The sequence below is a fragment of the Neolamprologus multifasciatus genome, chromosome 7 (assembly GCF_963576455.1).
Source record: "Neolamprologus multifasciatus chromosome 7, fNeoMul1.2, whole genome shotgun sequence".
Lineage (NCBI taxonomy): Eukaryota > Metazoa > Chordata > Actinopteri > Cichliformes > Cichlidae > Neolamprologus > Neolamprologus multifasciatus.
In genome coordinates, this window is record NC_140445.1 from 5,032,036 (window position 1) to 5,045,846 (window position 13,811).

General features: G+C 42.1%; 3 protein-coding genes across 3 annotated transcripts in view; all 3 read left to right on the forward strand.

The window, feature by feature from the left end:
- The first annotated feature begins 2,579 nt into the window (after nt 1–2,579).
- On the forward strand, nt 2,580–7,907 carry coq9 (coenzyme Q9 homolog (S. cerevisiae)). The gene is made up of 9 exons (XM_085168693.1): nt 2,580–2,707; nt 4,507–4,720; nt 4,832–4,967; nt 5,058–5,200; nt 5,916–6,000; nt 6,081–6,185; nt 6,911–7,066; nt 7,291–7,344; nt 7,639–7,907. Exons 1-9 carry the CDS (start codon nt 2,650–2,652, stop codon nt 7,672–7,674), a joined length of 987 nt encoding a protein of 328 aa, XP_085024819.1. The 5' UTR covers nt 2,580–2,649; the 3' UTR covers nt 7,675–7,907.
- Nucleotides 7,908–8,043: 136 nt separating this feature from the next.
- On the forward strand, nt 8,044–13,739 carry polr2c (RNA polymerase II subunit C). Its single transcript, XM_085168696.1, has 9 exons — nt 8,044–8,593; nt 9,881–9,930; nt 10,186–10,254; nt 10,344–10,396; nt 11,133–11,261; nt 11,345–11,396; nt 11,499–11,667; nt 11,761–11,835; nt 13,306–13,739. Exons 1-9 carry the CDS (start codon nt 8,508–8,510, stop codon nt 13,448–13,450), a joined length of 828 nt encoding a protein of 275 aa, XP_085024822.1. The 5' UTR covers nt 8,044–8,507; the 3' UTR covers nt 13,451–13,739.
- Nucleotides 11,842–13,811, forward strand: part of LOC146513572 (uncharacterized) — a 77,525-nt gene continuing 75,555 nt past the window's right edge. Inside the window, exon 1 of the mRNA XM_085168684.1 lies at nt 11,842–12,946. The gene's annotated coding sequence lies outside the window, so the exon portion shown is untranslated. The remainder of the gene's footprint in view (nt 12,947–13,811) is intronic.

Below are 13,811 nucleotides of genomic sequence, written 5' to 3' on the forward strand. Positions count from 1 at the left end.
CATTGGAAAAAATAGTGAAAAGAAACTGCAGTTTTGATGTCTGTGGAGGTTGTAAAATTTCAACCCAAGGTCTGTAACTTGATGAACCAGCCAGGCTGCAAGAAAGGCCAAACTGGCATGTCTGTAACATTAAGACACAACAGATTCATCCAGTGCTCAACTCGACTCTCACTTACACAGAGGTAAGGAAGCTTTAGGGGATCTGTCCTGGGCCGCATACCTCAAACCTGCACTGTGAAACATGTCGGAAATTTTTTGTATTGACTGTAACGTTTATTTTATTCATATCCTACAGAACATTTGAAGAACAGAAGCTGACCCAAAGTGCTTCAAAGATGGGCACAATATCATTCGAGATTTCCTAAAAACACAGTATCAATATACACGAAAGGCATGTTTTCTTACATTAACTAATTAGTTAAAGTAAAAATCAAACCTTCTGTTTGCAAAGGAGAGCCAATCAGGGGAAGGTTTAAGGAAATCTTAAATAAGATAGATAAGGTGTATTTATATAAGTGTGAATCTTAATGTAAAGCTATTCTAATATAAACGTGGAAGTGCAAATGAGTGTAATAAAAAGCCTTTAACCCTCTGGGGTCCAGGGTATAATTGGCCATTTTTGACTACTTTTGATTTTACCTCTATATTTCACCTTTAAAATATGTTTTTCTTGCCTTGTTTGGTATCATTATTTTCAGCACAACCTCAAATATCTGATATCTGATCTATTTTGGTATACTATATTAGCACAGTTGATTTAAATTCAGACAAAAAATTCAAAATCCGAGTAGAAAAAAGTTATATTTTTTACTGTAAAACCCACAAACATGTTTAACAAATCATTTTCATAACTTGAAATGCAAATAGAAATTGTACATTTCTTAAAAAATTATGCACAAGTTTTGCAAACAACAAAGTTATATGGTACTATTTATCTAAAAATGCAGCCAAGGCCTCAGGCGGTTTTTATATAACTATTTAAATCTATTTACAGAACAATCAGGTGTGCTGCATCAAATAAGAAGGCACACAAATGATTCCAAAAAATGTAGTTTGTGTTCAGTATAAGACAGAGGAGAACACCACAGGCCTAAACCCTGCAGGTCTGACAACAGGTGGTGTATCAGTCCAGTTTTCCATGCGGGAACAGCGTTTACACTGGAATCTGCCTTTGACGGCTTTTTTTGGAGAAAATATGAAATTCAGCAGTATAACTGACACATAATACAAAACAATAACTACACAACAAACTAACTATAGCCTCCAAACACGCTAAACGTCACTAATGTCTGACATATGAAAACTCGCGCTCTCTCTGTCTTTCGCTCGCCCGCTTTCCGTCGCGGGTGTCCGTGTCACTCCTAAAAACTTCCCCTTCTCCCTAAACAACCAAATATCACATGTTGCTATATCATTTTTTTTTTTTTGATTGGCTAACATGGTAAAATCTAAGACCAATTGGGAAAGGGTGTTTTTTTCTGTTTGTTTGTGGGGGGGGGGGGGGGGGGGGGGGTTCAGAAAAAACATCACGTGTATTTTTTTTTTATCATAACTCTGGTTTTACGTGGCCCATCGACACAATTCAAAAACTGCTATATAGTTTGAAGTCTACACTTTTGACCCAAGCTGAAATGGAGACTTACTGCATGTTGTAGCTGCGTCGTCTTAAATTGGTCATGTGATTTTGACGCGCCAACGCGTCCGGCGACCCCAGACGGTTAAGATCCAATCAGAGCCAAATTACAAAATGTTATTCTAATGTTATCGTACAAAGGTCTAGAAGGTTCCCTGTCGCTCTGTAAGTGACAGTGAAGAGATGTGTTTAAAGTCTGCAAAACAGAAAACCGCTTACGTGATATACCAATAATTAGAGGTTTGTTCTTGACTCCGGTGTTTCAGGAGCTCCGAGGAGCAAACAGCGTGACGCAGCACCGGCAGATGCCCGTAATCAGCTCCTAACGAAGGCGTGAACACCAAGCAGCTCCCGGTACACGGCTACCCGCAGTATCAAAGGCTTAACGTTTGTCTACTGCTCTCCTAAAAGGCCTCTGGTGGCAGAATTAACTAAAGAAACAAAACGTAAACCGAGCCTACACGATGACTTGCCTGCTGTCCTGATGGCAGTTAAACTCAGCTACAATTACGTCAGAGCATGTTTCCGGTTCCTATTTTCAAAGTAAAGTATTTGAGCCTGGCCCACAGGCTGTGTGAAGGTTCTTCATACATTATGTATACTTGACTTTATATGAATTAATTTAGGCGCAATAGGTTTATGCTTACCTAATACAGGATAATCCAAAATATATTTTTCAAACCTTTTCATGGAAAGGTTTTTAACTATTAAATTTATTAAAATTACTTTTTTTTTTTTTTTTTGCATAATTCGATGGTCTTAGTTTTATTGTAATTTACAGGCGAGATTGAGTTTAAATGTATAAACACTGAAAAAGAGTGTTCGCGTTTGGGAAATTAAATGCTCTATATGTAAATTTTAGCTACAATAATGGCCAAGTTTATGATTACTGGGACACAGACATGAAAAACACACACGCACAAACCTAATTCAGGCGTTTTAATTTGAAATGCTCTGACTAGATTTCCGCTGTGGGAGCCAGTCGCGCGGTGGTGACGCCGCTGTGAGCAGCTGATATGGCGGCGTTGCTAAGAGGTCTGCGGGCTGGAAGGGCACTCCGTGGCCTGAGCAGCGGTAAGAAGGGGTCGCCGCTGGTTTTGTGACTATACCGGAGAGCCGGGACACGTTTTCCAGAACGCGTGTCTGTGTCTGCGTTATCAGCGCCTTTAGAACGAGCGTTTTATTAGCGTTAGCTGATCGCGCGCCAAAGGTGACCATGAAGGACGATATCAGCAACAGGGAACTGAGTGTAGCTCCAAAAACGGGGCTATTAGGAGGTTTGTAGTGTCCGGGTTGGCTCTGCAGGGCAGACCTCACAGGTGACTGCAGGGTAAACAGGTTCCTACACCGGGAGGGGGCGTGCTGTCTGCAGTTATACAAGCTGTCTGAGCTTTTCTAATGAAACCCCTAATTATAGCTCCCTTTTCCTCTATCATTACAAGTTCTGTGAAACACACACGTGCAGTCTCCTATCGGAGTGTATTTACGGTAAAGCTTCAGTATTTGTTGATTAGAGTTTGCAAAAAATGTACCAAACCGCACATTTTCCACTGAAATACACACTTAAACTATGAAAGCTATCAATCGTTTGATACCTAAACAGCCTAATTTATACTGAGTTAGTATAACAAATCAATTTTAAAATGCTCCCGTTGGAATGCTTTGGGGTATTTTTTATAATTTGCCCACATTTTATTGGAATAATTTGATAGAAAATATATAGAATATATATAGTAGTTAATGAATAAACGAATAAAGCTAAGTCAATATGTCCTATACTGACAGGTCACTTTATTAGGTGCTAGCACTGTCTCCTTCAGAGGTGCTTTAATTCTTCATGGCTCAGATTCAGCAAGGTGCTGGAAACTTTCCTCTGAGATCTTGGTCCATGTTGACATGAATGCATCACACCGAGACTATAGATTTATCAGCTACACATCTATGAATGTGTTCTACAACGTCCCAAAGGACTGGTGACTGGAGGCCATTTGAGTACAGTGAACTCTTTTTATGTTCAAGAAACCAGTTTGAGATGATGTGACGTGTTTATCCTGCTGGAAGCAGCCATCGGAAGATGGTCATAAGGAGATGGAGATGGTCAGCAACAATACTCAGATAGGCTGTGGTGTTTGAATGGTGTTCAGCTGGTTTCAAGAAGCGTGCCAGGGAAATTCCCCCACCTTTTAAACCACCACCAGCCTGAACTGTTGAGACGAGGATCGACAGTCATCAGACCAGGCAACATTTTTCCAGTGTTGTGCATTCAGAGATGTTCTTCTGCTTTTCACTGGATATTTTCTCTTTTCAGACCGTTCTCTGTAAACTAGAGATGGCTGTGTGGGGAAATTCCCAGCAGGTCATCAGTTTCTGAAATATTCTCTCACAACAACCATGGCGCTTTCAAAGTCATTTTTCCTCCCATTCTGATGCTCAGTTTAAACTTCAGCAGGTCATCTTGACCATGTCTATAAGCCAGCATGCACTGAATAGCTGACACATGATTGGCTGATTAGATATTTGCCTTAAAAAGCAGCTGATGTAGTGACCAATGAGTGTAGCATAACAAGTATTTAGTGCAGCATTCTCACCAATATTTCTCTTAAGTGTAACAGATGGGGAAATAAAGTACTTCATACCATGTGATAAACTGTACAGGTTTCACTGAGCTTGAGTTTAATGTAAATGTGAGACTTTGTACTGTGGTTTGTTACATTTAGTCCTTTTTCTAAAAGTGTGAACAACAACAGCACACACTGGGAGGAAAGTGACAGGCGATAGAGATTCGATACAGCACGATTATTAGGAGAAATAAACAAATACACCGTATTAAAAATGAATCTGTGGAAGTAAATCCATATGTTTGTATGCTCCAGTGGTGGCTGCACCAACAGCAACAAACCCTCAGTGCGGCAGTCTGAGACGAGGCTTCCACTGTGCAGGGCTGAGGCTTCAGGATGAGTCCAAATCTGACAAGCCTCCCTCCTCAACCACCTACCATGAGCACTACCAGGCTCGCTCTGCTGAACAGGACACGGCGGCTTCTGCTTCCGATCCGGCAGCCGACCAGTCTACCGATCCAAACACCAGGTCAGTAATCGTTACATTAGTCACTCCTGTCATTCAACAGGAATTTTACAAGATGCTTTCTGATGTGGGAGAGCTACACTTGGTCTCACGTTGCCGTTTGTCTTCGTGAAGTTACCAGGACCAGAGCGGGGAGCAAGATGAGGAGTATGAAACAGAGGAGCAGCTTCAGGCTCGAATCCTGACTGCCGCTCTGGAGTTTGTTCCTCTGCACGGCTGGTCGATGGAAGCTATCGCAGCTGGTGCTGAGGTGAGAGAGTAGTTCAAAGACTTTATCGTGTAGCCCTGTGTTCGTATGTAAGCTGCACCGTTAACGCTGTGGTTGTTGTGTCTGTACCAGAGTCTGGGCTTGTCTTCTGCTTCCACCGGTATGTTCGAGAAAGGATCCGGAGACCTGGTCCTACATTTCATCGCTCAGTGCAATGCGCAGCTGACGGAGATCCTGGCTGAACAGCACACTCAGGTCCAGCTGGGCCAGGCTGAGTATGTATACACAGCAGCTCACTGTGCAGTTCAGCTACACTATATTGTCACAAGTATTTGCTCTCTGCCTTCACAAACATATGCACTTGATCATGACATTATCTAAAACCTTTTGGTGTGTTGAAGCATTAAGAGTTCCTTTCACTGGAACTAAGAGGCCGAGCCCAATTCCTGAAAAACATTCCCACACTATAATCCCTCCTACACCAAACTTTACACTTTGCCAGTTGCCAGGACAGCGGTACTTGTCAGGCTAACCCAGACTCATCCATCCGATTGCTAGACATGTAATTCATCTCTCCAGAGAACACGTTTGAACTGCTCGAGAGTCCAGTGCCGTTGTGCTTTACATCTGAATGCTTTGCATTGTGCTTGGTGATCTAACGCTTGGATGCAGCTGCTCGGCCATGGAAACATATTCAATAATGCTCTCTGTGCACTATTCTTGAGCTAATCTAAAGGCCACATGAAGTTTGGAGGTTTGCAGTGACTGACAGCAGCCTACATTTATTTATCTGTGGCCATGGAGGTGACTGGAACACCTGAATTCAATGATTTGGATGCATGAGTGAGTACTTTAGGGAAAACTGTGCAGGTTCAGCTTGAGCTCAGGTTTAATTCAGGTCGATTACTCACCTACGCTTTAGGCTGGAAAATAAAACACTCAGCGGAACAGGTAATATGAAAGATGTAAAATGACAGATTTCTCTTGCAGACCAAAGAAGACTGCAGATTTTATAAGAGACGCTGTAGAGACCAGACTGCGCATGTACATCCCCTACATCGAAACATGGCCACAGGTACAGCATGGAACACTGGGAATATGAGCTTCTGAGTGTGTTCACAGGTCAGCAAGCTTTACTCGATATTGTCTTCTCAGGCGATGAGCCTACTGCTGCTTCCCCACAACATCCCCGACAGCCTGAAGCACCTCTCCACGCTGATGGACGACATCTGGTACTACGCCGGAGACCGATCCACAGACGTGAGTGGATCCTGTCACCCTTCTTCTTCTTCTCCTCCTCCTCCTCATAGCTTCCTGTCCCCCTTTCATCACCACCCTCAAAATATCCGACCTGCCACCTCCCAGGTTACTCCCTATCGACACCTCACTTTGTCCTTGCTGGTACACTGAAAATACTTGTTTCTTATTGGCTGGCAGGTGCCACTTGAGCATTTATATAAAAACAGTGAATGATCGCTCCAGCCAGCAGATTATATCACAGATACTGTTTAACTAACAAAGAGGAAAAGAGGGCTAACGACTTTCTCATGAGTGATCGTTTTACATTTTTTTTATTGATACATTTGTAGTAATTGGTAATATTTGATTTGTTTCAGTAAAGGTGTAACCTCGGAAAACTATTGACATGCTCTCACACTGTGTGCAAGGACAAAATCACCACTATCACATGCATATTGTCTAAGCTCTAGCTAACTAAGCAGCCCCATGTTGGCTCTTGTTGTATTTACATTTAAGTTTGCACGTTGCGATAAAGCGGTGCAATCATTTTCCTGGCAAAATCTAAAGAAATGAGTGTCAGTTCAAGGCTTTTGCACAGCGCTGTTTTCTGGTGCAGTCTCCTGTGTGCTCTTCTTTAAAGCTGACCTTTTATGTGCCACTGCATCTGTTTTACTTACCTGCTTTTGAGTTTACCTTGAACTAAATGTGGACTAGGAGTAAAACTGCAGGACTCATTTCTGTTGTAGATGAATTGGTACACAAAGCGTGCGGCGCTGACGGGCATCTACAACACCACAGAGCTGGTGATGATTCAGGATTCCTCTCCAGACTTCCAGGACACCTGGGCCTTCCTCGATAACCGCATCCAAGATGTAGTCAACATGGCCACCACAGCCAAACAGGTAGAGAGTGAAACATTGTTAAAGACTCACGCCTGACTTCTTTTGAATGTTTTTGCAGAAGCACATCTTTAATCGCTTTGCAGCATCACCCAGCAACGATAATAACAAATAAATGACCTGAGATTTAGTGTTTTAAGAGAAATCATGTAAAAATGAGTCTTTATGTGACACCTGAACCTGTTCTTCAGCCATGTGTAAGCTGTATGTTCCACTTTGATGTGTAGGTGCAGTCAACAGGTGAAGCAGTGGTGCAGGGACTCATGGGAGCTGCTGTTACGGTGAGTCTTTTGTCTTATATTCACCATTTAAATTCACTCTTCTCATAACTTCTGCAACAAGATTAGCAGAGATACTTAAGTCTTCACACTCTTCTTAGATCTGTGCTCTTAACTCTCACGTTCTTACCTCAGAAGCACATCACATTCTGTGTAATGCACTCATTTTGCACTGAGAAAGATTCATTCAGTTCGAATAAATGTCATAAATTTGAAGTACCATCTTACTAACATCCTGAGGTTTGACAGAATCTGCATTTTGAAGGAAACTGTGTTCTGCACGCCTCTTTTTCACAGCTGAAGAACCTCACAGGATTGAACCAGAGAAGATGAAGCACCGATCCCGACTGTCCACACAATGAGCAGAACTCTGAAATATTGGATTATGGCTGTTAATAAACAATAGAAGGAGCAAATTTGTTTCTGATCACCTGCAGAAACTCTCACCCACTGATCCTTTCACTCTCCTGCTCAGATCATTTTTTCCTTTGTACACAAGGACACAGATCTGTAATTTAGTTGTTGAATCAAGTGAAAGTTCAATAAAATAGTAATTGTATATTTAACTTTTTTTTTTTTTGGTTTGTCTTCAGTTGTGAAATCAGTTTCCCACTAAAGAACTACGTTTCAGGTCAAAGTCACTATATTTTACTGGAACGAAAACCCTGTGCCACCAGAATGATTTGAAATGTTCTGCAGTTAAAGTTTTGTATATAGAGACTTTATAGTGTCTGATTTGGGACGTTTGCATTAATTGTAATTGGTCTAACTGTATTACAATGACAAAGCAATTTTGAAACGTCATTACATTTCCTGTTAATGTCTTAGTTTGCCCTCCAATCTAAACGCTTGAAATATTTGTTTTAGATTAATGTGAGACAATAAAGTTCTTGCCTGAAAAGGAATATGCAGATAATGTTTGCGAGCAAGTCAAACTTGAGAGTTTGTGCTTTTGTTTTGAAAAGGCAGATACCGTCGTCTGTAACCCGGTGGTTCAAAGAAGACCCGCCTTCGAGCCTCTTTTGACCCAATCACTGTACGCGTTTGCATCTCGAGGCCAATCAGCGCCTCGTAAATATTTCCGTGGAGGTCTTCAAGCAGAAGCAGCGGTAGTGTGAACTGTGTTGTTAGTGAAACGTCTAGTTTAGCTTCATTTAGCTTCAGTAATGCCGTATGCTAACCAGCCAACGGTAAAAATAACAGAGCTGACAGACGAAAATGTCAAGTTTGTCATCGAAAACACGGATTTGGCGTAAGTACGACTTTATTTTCCCTTGTGCAGTGTGTGAGGAGGACGAGGGCGGCCATTATTCTCAGCACCAAAACACGCCGAGTAACAGTGTAAAGCTGCTTTCGTTTAACTCGTATAACTAATATTTAATGTACAATATAATTATTATTTAAGTGTATGTTAAGCTAGCTGAATGTGGAAGTAAACGCAGGTGCTTCACATTAGTTAGGTCATGTTTTTAAATGGGTCTTTAGTCTACTGTGAATGAATTACCATTTAGGACAAAGTTTCATATACAAATAACCAATAAGTAAATACATAGGCTGTAAAAATAAAGAAATATAAGTAGAAGTCAAATGGGCTGGTTATTCCATTCGTTTTTTATATTTTCCAGCGTTGATTAAAATGTACATTTTTCTCTATTTAGCTTTTTTTTTTTTTTTTTTTTTTTTTAAATAAGGAAATGAAAATTCCTAAAGATTAAAGTATTTTCCTGCCTTTCCTTTGTTAGATTACCAGGTTTAACTGGCAGTCTAACAACACGCCAATTAAAGCTGAGGAAACTTCATTGGACACTATCTTAAAATTTAGTTTTCTTTGTCTTGCAATTCTGTAAAATGTGTTTTGTCTGATAATTAAAAGAAAATTTCATTGATTAGGCAATCAATCATAAAAAAAAAAATCAGCTGTTTCTCGCTAGAAGAATATTTCCTTTCTTTAATTAGTCTCCTGATTATTTTCTAACTACAGTGACTGTTTGGTCTGTTCTTTTTAGAGTGGCCACAGCAGATCAGCTTTCCCTCTCTAGCTTTGTCTCCATATTGCTCAGTCTTCAATGTCCCTCATAATTCAAATCTAGCTATCCATCAATTCTAAGCCTGTCCATTACAGTCATTGCAGATAAAAATCTTAACGCCTCTGTGACATCACAACATGAAACATGTGGAGTGCAATTGGTTTTTAATGTCTGAACAGTCCAAAATCTGAAAATACAGAGTTTGCTGATGTTATGACTAAGGAATGCCTCTTGATTTAAAAAAACAAACAAACTTTGATCAGTAATCAGCATCAGTAATAGTTTGGTATTTTGCTAGTTGATTTATTAATCATCGTTCGTCACTGGAACCCCTTTTAAATGTTTGTATAATTCAGCCCTCTCAGTCGCAGATTTCAGGTGATCTTGGACTATTAGAACTCGTTCTGTGAAGCACACACCTGATAAAAACCTGAACGCACAGTCTGGAGTTTAAGGGAGACTTTAACGGTGTGTTATTCATCTGAAACCATTTTTTTCTTCTTCTTTTTCAGGGTCGCAAACTCCCTCCGCCGTGTCTTTATGTCGGAGGTTCCTACAATAGGTACAGTAGCTTTGTGTGTGTGTGTGTCGTTGCTTAACATCGCTAAGTTTTGGTGAGGTCCTCTGTACAGTTATATAAGTAAGTTCTATAAGTAAGCAGTCAAGTCTCAGCTGCTGTTACGACATGGAGAGCAAAACAAAACGGATATTGTGTTGGATAAAGTTGTGTAGCTTCACCAGAACTCTGGGGAAAGCGCTCAGTATCAAACCCACCTCAGCGAGCCTAAATGACTGACTTGCACTACTTCATTTCCAGCCATCGACTGGATCCAGATCGACGCCAATTCGTCAGTACTGCACGATGAGTTTATCGCCCACAGAGTGGGTATGTATGAGAGCGTGTGTAATACCTGTGGCGGTGCGAGAGATCAAAGAAGGCTGTTGTAAAAACCTGAGTGTTTCCTGTATCTTCAGGGCTCATACCGCTCACCAGCGACGACATCGTGGACAAAATGCAGTATTCCAGGGTAAGCAGACATTTGTAGCACGGCCAACCACAGTTTCATTTTATCCTTGTTTCTCCAAGGTATTTTTAAAAGCTTATGTGTTGCCACACTTGCTGTTCAGTGGACGCCTCTCTCTTGTTTCCTGCAAAAACTCCTCCTGCCAGATTAGAGTGCCGTTCCTGCTCGTGAGACTCAGAGATGCTGTTCATAATTTTCAGACATTTATGGTTTCTACACATGATTTGTCAGCTGCCTGTGACAACATAAACAGACTCAGACTGGTCATTAACCTGATGGTTCCCTGGTGTGAACGATACATGATATCAGATTGTGACAAAAGGTAGGACAGCCCAGTGCTTTTACTGCTAGTTTGTGGGCCTCGTGTTCGGCCTCCTGCCTACTCTAAACCACACAGAGTATTTCCAGACATGCAGACAAGATATAAAATCTCCCGCTTTTTTACTGACATGCTCTGGGTAAAAATGATGATCTATTGATATGTGAAACGTGTTAGCTTTAAAGCTGCACATGCTCGACGTAACATGGCAGTCTGCTTTTTCTGAAACCATCCCAAAGTGTTTAAAAATTTGACTTGTGGAAGTTGGAGGCGGGCTGCAGGTCACCAATCCAATCAGAAATTAGGAACTGTACTTGAGTTTTTTGGGCTGCTTTCCCATTGGCTGAACAAAGCCAAGAACTTCCTAACTTTTGAATGCGGGCGCCGGCTTTAACACCACAACGTCAAATTCTGCTGCAGGACTGCACCTGTGAGGATTTCTGTCAGGAGTGCTCTGTGGAGCTCACCCTGGACGTTCGATGTAACGAGGACCAGACGCGTCACGTGACCTCGCGTGACCTGTTGTCTAACAACCCCAGAGTCATCCCGGTGAGGCTTTTCTCCTTTTTCTAGGATCGTTAGTTGACTGGAAGCATCTGTGAAGTTGACCGTGGCGCATTGTGGTTTTCTAGGTGACTTCCAGGAGTCGAGACAACGATCCCAACGACTACGTCGAGCAAGATGGTAAAGCTGTATTCACGAGTACACACCGACTGCTGAGGTCTCTGTCTGGTGTCTGTTTCCACATCACTTCATAAATGTTTCTTGTGCTCTGATACCACGCAGACATTTTGCTGGTGAAGCTCCGTAAAGGTCAGGAACTTCGGCTCAGAGCTTACGCTAAGAAAGGTTTTGGGAAGGAACACGCCAAGTGGAACCCAACAGCGGGGGTCTCCTTCGAGTATGACCCCGACAACGCACTGAGACACACGGTTTATCCACGACCTGAGGAGTGGTAGGTTTTCCTCCCAGTTTGGCTCATCTAAAAACTACATTGTTAACGAATAATTATCATAAAAATACTGACACCCAATGCACTGATTCCCAGGCCGAAGAGCGAGTACTCGGAGATTGAAGAGGACGAGTTTCAGGCCCCTTACGACCCCAACGGGAAACCGGAACGGTTAGCAAAGAGCTTCATGATATTTTCTCATCTTTATTATTCTGCCCACTGGGAATTGCATTGCCTGACGTTAGCCAGAAGGATCTAGGACTGTTTTGATCCCTGAAACCAAACAAAAGTTTCCTGAATTATTTGAATCAAACATTCACACTAGTGTTTCCCTCTGCATGAAAACGTCCTGTCCTCTCCACTGTTGTTACAAACCACATACTGGGTGAATACAGAGCAGGAGTTGTTTTTAATGCTCATGCTGAGTTTGTGTTGGAGTCTGTGTCATGCTGGGAGTTATTTTGTTCATGTTAGTAATTGGTGTCCTGAGGCAAGCCTATGAGGAGTGCTGCATATTTCCACCCTAAATATTGTCTGTGAAGGTTCTCAGTCATCCAGGTCATTGTAGTCAAAGGAGCTTGCAAAGAAAAGCGTCTGGACTTCTTTAAGTTGCTTGAAGACGTTTCACCTCTCATCCGAGAAGCTTCTTCAGTTCTAAGGTTAAATGGTGGGGAGTCCCAGATTTAAATCTAGTGGGAGTTTCCCCCCACAGAGGGACAAAAGGACCCCCTGATGATCCTCTAATCGCCTGAGCCAAGGTGTGAAACTGGGTGTGGGTCCCAATCAGCCAGGGTTTCGGGTGAGCTCTTTGTGACAAGACTCAGCTGTCCATCTGCATCTTAAGGATAAAGGACACTCTTTCGAGGATGCCAATGTTCACATTTTGGACAGAGAGGACAGATGGTTTGAAAGAGGAGTGAAAGAAGCCATTTATGTCCACTGTGAGCGACCATCTTTGAACAGAGGCGGTGGTTTACGACACCAACTCTCTGCCATCTATAATCCAGTTTTGAGATCCCTTCCCAGACGCCTTAACGCCCACTCACATCCTGGGCCATCTGACCTCAGGAATTTGCATGATAAGGTGGGGCCAGGTTTCACAATGAGCTCACCCGAAACTCTGGCTGATTGTGACCCACACCCAGTTTCACACCTTGGCTCAGGCAATTAGAGGATCATCAGGGGGTCCTTTTGTCCCTCTGTGGGGGGAAACTCCCACTAGGTTTAAATCTGGGACTCTCCACCATTTGACCTTAGAACTGAAGAAGCTTCTCGGATGAAGGTGAAACGTCTTCAAGTAACTTAAAGAAGTCCAAACGCTTCTCTTTGCAAGCTCCTTTCACCCTAAATATTCACAAAGATATCAATACACAGGCTTTTGGAGATGGCCAGAATCTACTGTCAATAAAGAAGCATGAGATGGCTGTGATTGCTTACCTTCTCTTATTTTTGCTTGGTCTACCAAAACGAGCTTGAAATGAACTCCAGACACAAGCAAAGATGAGCACGTTCAGTACTGTGCATATGTTTTAGGCTCTGAATGCAATACAGGAAGTTTCAGACTAAGTTCTGAAGTTGAATGACTTTGACTTTTATAAGGAAACTTTGCACGCAGCTCGGCTCACGTTTCTCCCTGCACAGGTTCTATTACAACGTGGAGTCCTGCGGCTCCCTGCGGCCAGAGACCATTGTCATGTCAGCGCTGGCTGTCCTGAAGAAGAAGCTGAGTGACCTCCAAACCCAGCTGAGCCACGAGATCCAGAACGACGTACTGATCATCAACTAAAGGACCTTCCTCCACACCAGCTTGAATAGCTTTGCTGTGTCCTCCCTGCAGGCTGGCAGGATCACTGAGATCTGATCCATTAAAATGTGGGTTGTGTTTTCTGGTCATAATAAATTAATTGAGTCTCAGTCACTAGAAATGTAAAATTCAATGAGTTTGCGAGATCACTGTTTCATTTGGAGTTTGAGCCAAATGCATATTGATCTTTTTTGCTGTCAGTGTAACACTTTAAACTGTTATTTTTCCTTAAATGTTCCTTTTTTAAATAAATATTTTCTAAAGGAAATTATCTTTTTTCATGAAGTGTCCTTATTTCAGTTTTTCTGAGCTCGTGATAACTAACCTGCATCTGCAGCCTGTG

Coding starts and splice junctions, on each gene's coding strand:
- polr2c (XM_085168696.1), top strand. CDS start 8,508: ATGCCGTATGCTAACCAGCCAACGGTAAAAATAACAGAGCTGACAGAC. Junction 10,397..11,132: donor ACAAAATGCAGTATTCCAGG/GTAAGCAGACAT, acceptor ATTCTGCTGCAG/GACTGCACCTGTGAGGATTT. Junction 11,397..11,498: donor CGACTACGTCGAGCAAGATG/GTAAAGCTGTAT, acceptor GATACCACGCAG/ACATTTTGCTGGTGAAGCTC.
- coq9 (XM_085168693.1), top strand. CDS start 2,650: ATGGCGGCGTTGCTAAGAGGTCTGCGGGCTGGAAGGGCACTCCGTGGC. Junction 5,201..5,915: donor GTCCAGCTGGGCCAGGCTGA/GTATGTATACAC, acceptor TTTCTCTTGCAG/ACCAAAGAAGACTGCAGATT. Junction 7,345..7,638: donor TCATGGGAGCTGCTGTTACG/GTGAGTCTTTTG, acceptor TCTTTTTCACAG/CTGAAGAACCTCACAGGATT.